The 10,132-nt window shown below is 43.4% G+C and overlaps 1 protein-coding gene across 1 annotated transcript; it reads right to left on the bottom strand.

Moving 5' to 3' along the window:
• Window positions 1-879: 879 nt before the first annotated feature.
• On the bottom strand, window positions 880-6,467 carry LOC129146805 (uncharacterized). Its single transcript, XM_054701122.1, has 4 exons — window positions 6,459-6,467; window positions 6,316-6,412; window positions 1,882-2,130; window positions 880-1,725 (listed from the first exon to the last, which is right to left on the bottom strand). Exons 1-4 carry the CDS (start codon window positions 6,465-6,467, stop codon window positions 1,430-1,432), a joined length of 651 nt encoding a protein of 216 aa, XP_054557097.1. The 3' UTR covers window positions 880-1,429.
• Window positions 6,468-10,132: the final 3,665 nt, after the last annotated feature.

The raw sequence follows: 10,132 nt of genomic DNA, 5'->3' as shown, positions 1-10,132 counted from the left end.
CCACCTAGCACGAGGTGCAGGGCTGCGGGGCACGAATCATGTTAATGCATCAACAATAAATGCCTTAACAGGTGTCTTTAAACAGAAACAGACATAATATATTAATGATTAATTATACAGTTAATGTATTTTTAATTATACAGTTAATTAATTAAATAGTTAAAGTATTGGTGAGAAGTGGTGACCAGAGTTAGTAGGAACCTAGCCCTGTATTTCCCCAAGGACCAATCATTTAGTGCTCACTGATGCACCGTTGTGGTGACTTTATAGAATGTGGCTGTCACAATAATAAGCATCGACTGTGTGTATTTGTCATGGTGGCCCTGTGAGGTGCTGAATCCATCAGCATTGCTGCTGCCAAGTGCCTCTCTCTAGGCAGCAAAATGAAGAAAGCCTTGGCGTACTGGAGTGACTGGAAGTCCTAGGTTACTACTTGTGAGGCTGATCGCTGTCATTTAGCAAACATCTTCAAACATCTTTTGTCATTTAGCAAACATCTTGACGTGGGAGAGAGCAAAACCAGTGTGTGGCAGGCTTTCTCCCTTGAAAGTCGGGTACTTTCGTCACAGAAGTGATTTATTTAGCAACTTTCCCTGGCCTCCAACAAAGTGATGTAAAACAAAAAACAAAACTAAACGCGCCCACTCCTCCCTCATCAGAACACAAAAACAATACAGTTCAACACTATCTAACAATAGGTATCTCCCAGGAAGCAAATGTTTATTATTGGCCCAGTTCAATTATATCCACTCTAGTGGGGAGACATTTCAGAATAGAATAAAATAATCCATTTACTTCTTTTAAAGATGTATCAGAATCACTTTTATTAAAAGCAAAACACTAATGACTAAACCCAAAAAATGACCACCCAATCGAAGGTCCTCACAAAACAGGGTAAAAAGAGCCTGAAAATTTTAAGTCTGGAAACACTGGCACGTATGATCTGGTTTAAAGGAATACATTGAACTCACCTGCCAATAATTCAGAATTTGATAATTCTAAGAGGTTCAAAGCTGAAGTTTAACCTGGAAATTACCTGAAGAAATGTAACCTGAAGAAATGACTTATAATGCAAATTAATATTGGAAAATTATTTACTCAAGGGGAATGTTAAAACTACGGAAGAGAACAAACTTTAAAAATTAGCCTCAGGCAACTGGGGGCCGATTGGCACATATTTATGGTATTTTTAGTGCCTTCTCATGCAAAGTACTCTGTAGTTTGCCCACTTGAAAACAACTTTTGCCACTAAGTAACCTTTGGTGAGTTACTTCAGACTTTGAGCTCTAGTTTCTTTATACGAAATATCTAAATCAGAGTCACTGTGAAGGTTGAATGACAATTCCCGGGAAAGAGCTTCATAAATTACAAAGGGCTTGGCAAGGGCAGGAGTTCTAATTATTGGAGCCACCTGAGTCTCGCCCCAGGCTCATTCCCCACCTCGACCTTCACTGGTGGTGTGTTCTAGGCGAGCCAGCCCAACAGATGTTTCCCATGTTGCTCCCAGCCTCAACTCAGGCTGTTCTCTTCCCTCTCTGTATCCAAATGTTACCTCTCCTTCAAGACTTGATTCGTATTTTATTGCTTTTATGGAATCTTGTTTTGGTCCTTCTTGCTGGATGAAACCTCTCCCTCCTGTGAGCTGCTGCAGTATGCTGTCTGTTCTGCTGCAGTATGTTGTCTGTCCTCGGTCATTGCCAGGTTGTTCCTTATGCAGCAGCCATTCTGTGTGAAATTTCCTATTCTCTACTGGCCTGCTGGCTCCTTGAGGACTAGAATGCTATCTTTTGGATGCCTGTCACCCATATCCCCAGCCCGGTGTCTTCCACATTTCCTGGGCACAACCCCCCTCTTGACAGCGTTATACATTCTTCAACTCACCAACCAACCAGACTCCTTTGCATGAACTTGAACTCTCAAGGATTCTTTGAAAAGTCTGTCTCTGTACCTTTAGTTCTGCAGGTGGGTTCTCACTCAAGTGTTTCAGGAAGACGAATACAGCCTCAAAGTGAAGGTTGCAACCAGGATGCTTGAAGACAATTGTGGAAAAGTCGTTCTCATCAATTTGGTTAATAAAGGTCAGAATCAGTGCAATTGGAAATGCCAAGGAAGAGCATGCTGTGCCAGTTCCTACAAGAAAGGAATTGTCTAAAATTGTGTGTTTATATCAATAGCAGTACTTATCAAAAATTTTGGTCAACTGCAGGTGTCCTAGGTAACCCCTGTTCCCTCTCTCCTCCACCACTGTATTTATTTTGCTCTGAGTGGGGGGAGAGGGATTTATGGAGGAGGAAATAACCCCTGCTACCACCTCACCTCTTTTCTTCCAGAAAAGTAGAGGATGGATGGGTGAAGGGAACTGGTATGGGAGAATGGACTTTCCTATGAATGTCGTACCCTGCTTTTCAAAGCAGTTCACAATCTGTTGGAATGGTGTTAATGAACTGGAACTTTGTATGAATTGGCAAGTGGTTTGTAAAGCCTTATGAAAAAGATGAAAAACATATAAATAAAAGGTAAACTAAAAAAACAAACAAAACAGATCTTTAGACAGCAGACTGGAGGTGAGTAAAAATTACTGATAAAAATAATTGAGCAACTGCGAGACTCTGTGCAGGCAGAGCTGCTTCAGTGTCAGGGCGACAAAATGGAGCCCTGAGCAGTGTTGTTGGCTCTTTTCCAGCCCTGCTAGGGACCAGGATTCCAGGAAATGAAACTGTTGGGAGCATCTATTGCCGTCCTATCAGAAGCAAGAGGCAGGGGTATGTGAGGCTACTCAGAAGGCCTTTGTGGGAGGAGCAAGGGCAGGTGGAAGAGGAGAGAAGAGGAGAGGCAGAGGCACAGACAGATGGGTTGAGGGCAACTAAGTAGAAATATTCTGTAACTCCTAGAAAGGACAACACTTGGTGGCGCTGGCATATGTTTGGGTACCATCTTCCTAAGGGAATCTGGTGAAGTTCAGGTGTATCACCCCAACAACTGGGGCACTTGATTAAGATATGTCATTTATTTTGATGAATGTACCAAATTCAAATGGTACAACATATCAATAGTACACAGAAATGTCTGCATCCAATCCCTATTTCCCAGACATTCACTTTTCCTCCCTAGAGGTAATACATATTAAATTTCTTTTGTATTCTTAGAGATATTCTATGTATATAAAAGCATATGCATATATTCTCCTCTCCCCAACCTTTTTTTTTTGTACAGATGACAATAGTGTATATCACTCTTATCCCCTTCTTTGCTCTCCATCACCTGTTTATGCATCATTAACAATACATAAAGAGACACTACAAGGACAACCCCTGCTCCTTCCTTTTAATAGCTGCATAGTATTCCATTATATGTATATACATAATTTATTTACACTATGTTCCCATTGATATGGATAGGTCCCCTCATTCCTAGCTATTATAAACAGTGCTACAATAAATAATATTATGTCAATATATTATTTCACATCTATGTGAGAATACATGTATTCAACAATTCCTTGCAAGTGGAATTGTTAGTCAAACTTGTGTGCAGTTGTGGTTTCTATGAATATTGCCAAATCACCCTTTAGAGAAGTTCTACCATTTTATTATCCTATCAGCACTGATGTGCTTGCCTGTTTTCCCAAACCTTGTTCACAAAGTTGGCAACACAGTATGTTATGAGAATTTTTGAACTGTGCTTATCTGAAAGGCAAAAAATGCTAGATCGTATTGTTTTAGTTGCTTTTCTCTTATTATGAATGAGTTCGAGCACAATCTTTCCCATTTAGGACCTATTTTTAAAGATATAGTCACATCATTTGCCCATTTTTCTGTTGGGGTTTGTGCTCTTAACTTTGCAAGCTTTTTTTTTTGTATATTAAAGAAATAGGAACTATACATTTCTCATCAACTTATTGTGTGTTGTAATCATTCTAAATAACTCAGAAAAATATAGTATTGATCTAGGTTAGCTAATTCATTTATTTGAAAAGTATACAATTATATTCCTGTAAAAGAATACTACACAAATTAAATATTCATTATTTCAGAGACTTCCCTATTCAAATGAAAAGCATCCTAATAGTGATTTAAATAATCTTAAAACCAGGGCAACTGTGTTTGGCAATGTGAGAAACAAACAGGTCACAAAATCCATCACTGAGTAGGTCAGAAATAATGTAATAGTAAAATAATATAAACTTGGGAAAGTGTTATGGGGGAGGAACATTTGGGCAGATTGAGGATGAAGTAGGAATTGTTCTTACTGCTTGGAAAAGCTCACTGAAGGAAGAAGGTGAGTGTAATCAGGAAGGATCCGTCCCCGGGAGGATGGGAGCAGGTGGTGATCTGGGACTGTGCCAGCCACAAGGCAAGGGCTTGGGGAAGTCAAGTCAGCAGTAAAGGACCATGCCTAGTGCTGCACCTTCCCCTGCAGTGACCTTTAGGGCTAACCGGCCCTAGGTCCGGCTGGGCAACCAGCGCGCAGGGGAAGAACAGCAAAACCCTACCTGCTGCACCTCCCCCCCGCAGTGATCTTTAGGAATGGCTTTCGCCACGGTCCCTAGATCCGGCTGGGCAACCAGCGCGCGGGGAGAGAACAGCCTGAAGCAGAGGAAGTGCAGCGGAAGTTCCCTGAAGGCAGAAGCTTATCAATAGATAACGACCACCAAGAACCACTACAAGAATGCTAAAAAATCTTATCCCATCTTTTTAGAACTACAAACTTTAATCCCTTATCTGTCTTTCTAAACTTCCTCCTTTCTTCTATAATGGTCATTGTTTGTTATGTAGATCACCTCCCTGATGGTGACAGACTGAGCCCATGAGCAAGCTAATTTCTTTGATATTCATTCCTGTGCTTTTGGAAAACATATATATACTGGTCACAAACTCAAAGAAAATTACACTCAGATTTTCACTCTTGAAGTGTGCCCTGACCACCCTACACGCTTCTCTCAACCCTGAGGTGGCCTCATCGTCTACTGCCTACTGCTGTGCTGGTCCGCGGCAGCCTAGAGGGGTCAGCCTTCTCACCCACAAATCTCTTTGCCTCTTCTGTAGCTGGGGTCATACATAAATCTGTGACCTTCTCCCCATCTATCCTCAGCCCATATGCTCGTGCCCCTGGTTTCCCCAAATTAGCCTTCTAACATTTTAGGGCACCAAATGACCCTGGAAGGGTAAGTCCAAACATGAAACCTATAGCAGAGGCAGTCAACCAACAATATCTGATGGCTGTTATAACTCGCTCAGTAAACACTTTTATGTTGATCAGATTATTTCTGTAATTTGGTCCATTCCTATTCTAGTCCTATAGAATTTCTGTGGGCAGACCTAAAATGTTAGAAATCTGCTTTTTGGTAAGGTCTAGGAGTATGTCCTTCCTAAGTTCTCACTTTCTGTATTTTCTGTTTTTCATTGACGTCTCACACGTTTGAAGACAAATGTGGATCAAACCCCAGTTTGGATGCAGAAAGTCAAAGCCATTTTTAAGTGTGGTATCAAGATCATTCATAAGCCAGTTGGATCCATAGCAGCATGGTAATTGCCATCTGAGTACCTATTTGTGTCAGACGCTGTGCATACATTTCAGTCTGCCAAATGCAGGTGTGATGCTTTGTTTTATAGATAAAGCAAAGTGAACTTAAAAAGGTTAAGACATACAGCTGGTAAATGATAGAGCTGGAATCTGAACCCAATTCTGTCTAAACCTAAAGCCTGAACAGTTACTAATACCCTCTACTACATTCTCCACTGCCAGGGTTCCTTTTTAAAACCACTAGATTTAGAACTCCAAAGCACTTCAGGAGTGTTCCAATTCTCTAAACACATAATATTTGATACTCTTGATCTGAATGGTAAATATTAATCTCAAGATGCTGGTGATTTCAGAAATGAATATTTATCTGCTCAATCCCAGCAGAGGGCTATTCCCCCTCCAGCCCCCCCCCTCCCACGCATGACAACTTACTGAATTATAGATTATAGAGGAGAAGAACATTGGGAACTTAGAGATGCATTTGATATCATGAACTTAAAATCACTGGGGAAGATTTTCTGAAGAAGAGAGGTTGTTTTTTGGACCTATCCTGTAGGTGATAGGGAACTATTGAATGATTTTAGGGAGGGAAGTAAACAATGAGACTTAAAAAAGAAAGAAATTATGACTGCAATGCAATGAGTAGAAAGAAGAGTGAAGAATGAGAGGTAGGAAAACCAGATATAACATGGCTGGAAGAGTTATAAAAAGAAGCCATGAGCAGTGGAGAATGAACTGTATTCTCATCAGCAGATTGAGGAGCACCAGCACATTCCCTAAAGCTGTTATTACCTGCAAGACCACCAGGAAGGTCTGAACAACCATCTTTGACAGAGCCGAGGCCATCAGAATATCCCTGTCCACGAGTAATGCTCCCCAGATTCTTCTCCTGTGATATTTGGCTTGACTGCTAACTTGAGGACTGCTTCTTGGACACATTTCATTCAATTGCATCATAAACCTGTGACCTTTCCCCTTCAGCTTCCCCCTTCAGTCATATCCCACCCTACCTACCACTTGGCTGACTTGACCTTCTATTTACCCCACATGCCCGTGATCTGCCCTGACAATCAGAGTGTGGACTTCAGAATGTTTGGTGTATGATATTCTGAGCTCCCATCACCATCAAGGTCAGTCCTAGTTCTTGCTTAGGGAGAAGCTGAGGCAGGGGAAACCATGACCTACCTCAAAACTACATGAGAGCATCTTGCCATATGTCATTTCATCTGGTAGAGGAGTTTATAAGGAGAGTAATACCCACATCTATACCAGCCTTTTCACCCAATTACCTTGTCCCTGTGTGCCTCAACTCATAACACCTAGAATGGCTCTCCAGGTTCTTTGCCTGATTATGGTCTCCAACTTAAACCAGGTGTTTTGACCCGTAATGATAATCATAGTAGTGGTTCATATTTATTATGTGCTGTGTGACAGGTACTGGACTAAACTCTTAACAAGTGCCATCTCACTACATTCTTACCATAATCCAACTTGTTCTTATGTTTTCAGCTTCTAACTTCTTGATCTGTGTTTATGGCCCTTGTCTTATTCCACGGTATGAAATATTTCACTCTTACTGCTCAGTGAGCCCCTCAGTTGTGGTAATTGCTCTCACTGCTCTTGAATATAGTGCTCCAAGGCCAACACTCTTGACCTTTAACAGGCACAGATGGTTAAAGAGTCTTGGTCTAAAACAGGCATAGATGGTTAAAACATAGCATGAGCAGTGATTGCTTTCAACTGGGATCATTGGTGTTTCATCTTCTTTCTACTTCTATACTTCCCAGATTCTCTCCAGGAAGCATGTACTACATTTATGATCACAAAAGTAAATAAAGTTGAGTTACAAAAAAGAATGAAAAAAGAAAAGAAACCATGAGGTCCTCCTAGTGTGAGGCAGAAGTGCAAGAGCATCTGACAGATGTTTTAGGATTTTGTTCTTTAGGGGAAAACAGGTGTAAGTGGGACTACAATTGATTCTCCAGGATGTGACGTACCCCTCATGCAATGAGCTTCAGCTGTGCCTTCTCTGCCAGCCCACAGTGCCTGTTCTAAGACCTGAGACTCAGGAGTACGGGACCATCATGCACCATGGGACCTACACTCGGAATTACCAGTGAGAGATCGTTTGGGGAGGTTTAGGGAGGAGGCTGGACAGGCTTTCAGGAATAATGGGAAAGATCATTGAAAAGATCAGCCAAGATCTTCAATGCCTGCCTAATGAGTCTATTTCCTCCCAAGTTGGTGTTTCTCCAAGAGCGGACTGCTTTACATCAGCCTCGGAATTACAAGGGGAGCTGGCTCAAATATTTAGCTTTGGGGCCCTATCTGAATCAGAAATGCTGGTGAGTGGGACTGGGGGAACTTGTAGTTTTCACTAGTGCTTTCTAGGTGATGGTTTGAGAATCCACATACATTTCTGTAATTGGGTCCATATGTTCTCTGTGTAGGTAAATTGAATGTAAATACTCAGGAGTGTACGTGCTGTGTCTGAAGCTTTTCTTGCATCCCCTCTAGTTGGAATACAATATACGTTCATTGATACAGAACAAAATGATGAAATGCTGAAAGCAGATTGTAGTGGGCAGGATGGGCGCTGAGCAGGTTTACTATGACCCGAGCAGACAGGGTAAAGGAGAGAGTCCTGGAGCCCTCGGTGGCTTTTGCAGGCTTTTATTGGGATTTACCAGGCACACGGCAGGCAGGGGTGCTGGAGGGCCAGGAGGCTGCCAGGCCTCCCGGCCCCCAGCAAGTCTTCACTCTATCTGGGCTCTCTGGTGCTCTCTGCTCTCTCGTGGTTCTGCTTCTCATGGTTCTTCCATTCGTTCTCTGCTTCTGCTTCTGCTGGCATCCCCATGACGCTGCCCTTAAAAGCCCAGTCTTAGCCCAGGTGAATCCCATCTACCTATGCCCGCACCCTATTCCAGGTGCCCGCCATCAGGCATGCATTCGGGACCACAGGTTTCCATCATTGATCCTAATGGTGGAAGGGCAGAAAAGCCTGATGCTTTTTACCTTACCCTACACAGATTGACTGTGCTTATAAAGTGCCTCTCTGACCATAAGGCATTTGGCACACGTTCATATCTGTGCCACTCTTTCATTCTATAAATACTTCTTTAAAAAAAAAAAGATTTATTTATTTATATAAGCACTGGGTACAGTCAGAAGCGCGGGAGGGTGAGAGAATTCGCCAGAGCCAGAGCAGGGAGCAGAACAGGCAGAAGGACCAAAGTACACTGCTGAGGGGAGCAGCGGGCGGCAGGAGAGGTCTGCGTGCCATGTGGGACCCTCGCAGGCATCCGGGGATCAAACCAGCACTGCAGAGGCTGCGGGCAGCTTCGCAACCCAGCGCTCAACCGCTGCGCCACCAGGGCAGGCCCTATAAATACTTCTAAGTGCCATCTCCAGGGCTAGGTTCTGAGTCCCCAGAGACTTACAATGACAGAAAAGAGGTGGGGGCACTGGAGTGGGAGCAGGGGTAAGCAGTGATAAGGGCGAGACTTTTCAGAAGAAAAAAATGCCCCAAGAACAGGGAAAGTAAAAATCATTAGGAGACTTTTCTTAGGATGAGTTATAATTTCTGCATTGTTCTGTATCCCCAAATGAAGAAAGACACCTCAATTCCTTCCTAATTCCCCAGCTTGAGGGCATGGCTGGCTGTAAAGGCCGGAACTGGACATGGTGCAGGTTTTCTGATCCCATGCAGACCGGGTAAAGGAGGAGTCAGAGTCCTCAGTGGTTTTGCAGGTTTTTTATTGGGGTTCACCAGGCATATGGCAGGCAGGGGTGCTGGCTGGGGGGCTGGGAGGCTGGCAGGCCTCCCAGCCCCCCAGCAAGTCTTCACTCTATCTGGGCTCTCTAGCGTTCGTTCTGCTGCTTCTCAGCTTCTCTTTCGGCTTCTGCTTTGGCTTCTACTGGCGTCCCCGTGATGCCGCCCTTAAAAAAAAAGCACAATCTTAGCCCAGGTGAATCCCATCTACCTATGCCCACACCCTATTCCAGGTGCCCGCCATCAGGCATGCATTCAGGACAAGGATCCGTCATCTATCCTGATGGTGGAAGGGCAGAAAAGCCTGATATTTTCTTTACCCTACAGTCCACCCCCTCAGGGTTTTCTGCCATACAGTCTATACATATAAATACAATTTTCTAAGCAAACAAACAGTGCAGCCATGGCCCACAAAAGCAAATACATCAAATATAACAAAATACAATATAACAAAATACAACAGAACACAAATAAGTCCAGGCAGGGCACCAACCTAGTGCAAAAGACAATTATTGGTACCAGCAGATGAGTCACCAAATCTGCTGCCGAAGGCACTGCTCATACGAGGGAGGGGAATCACTCACGGCATCTACTGTAACATGACAGGAGCCGTCAGGCTTCCTGGCCTTCTCTGGCTGTAGTCTCGGCTACAAGCCACACACAGCATCCACCCCCAGGATGCACTAACTCTGGGATTGGCAATTTTATTCTGTTGGGGGTAATCGCCAACCCTCAGGGTTTCTGTCTGCAGTCGCTGCAACACTCGGCCTTCATAGCCACCAATGCAACTCGCAGACCCCTGCACTCAGGCCAACCCACTGCACAAGCACATGGGTC

The sequence above is a fragment of the Talpa occidentalis genome, unplaced genomic scaffold (assembly GCF_014898055.3).
Source record: "Talpa occidentalis isolate TD23 unplaced genomic scaffold, MPIMG_talOcc4v2.1 talOcc4.4, whole genome shotgun sequence".
NCBI lineage: Eukaryota > Metazoa > Chordata > Mammalia > Eulipotyphla > Talpidae > Talpa > Talpa occidentalis.
This window is presented reverse-complemented; position numbering and strand designations above follow the sequence as displayed.

Coding starts and splice junctions, on each gene's coding strand:
- LOC129146805 (XM_054701122.1), bottom strand. Junction 2,131..6,315: donor CCTTCCTGGTGGTCTTGCAG/GTAATAACAGCT, acceptor CCTTTCTTGTAG/GAACTGGCACAGCATGCTCT. Junction 1,726..1,881: donor CAAAGGAGTCTGGTTGGTTG/GTGAGTTGAAGA, acceptor AATTTCACACAG/AATGGCTGCTGCATAAGGAA.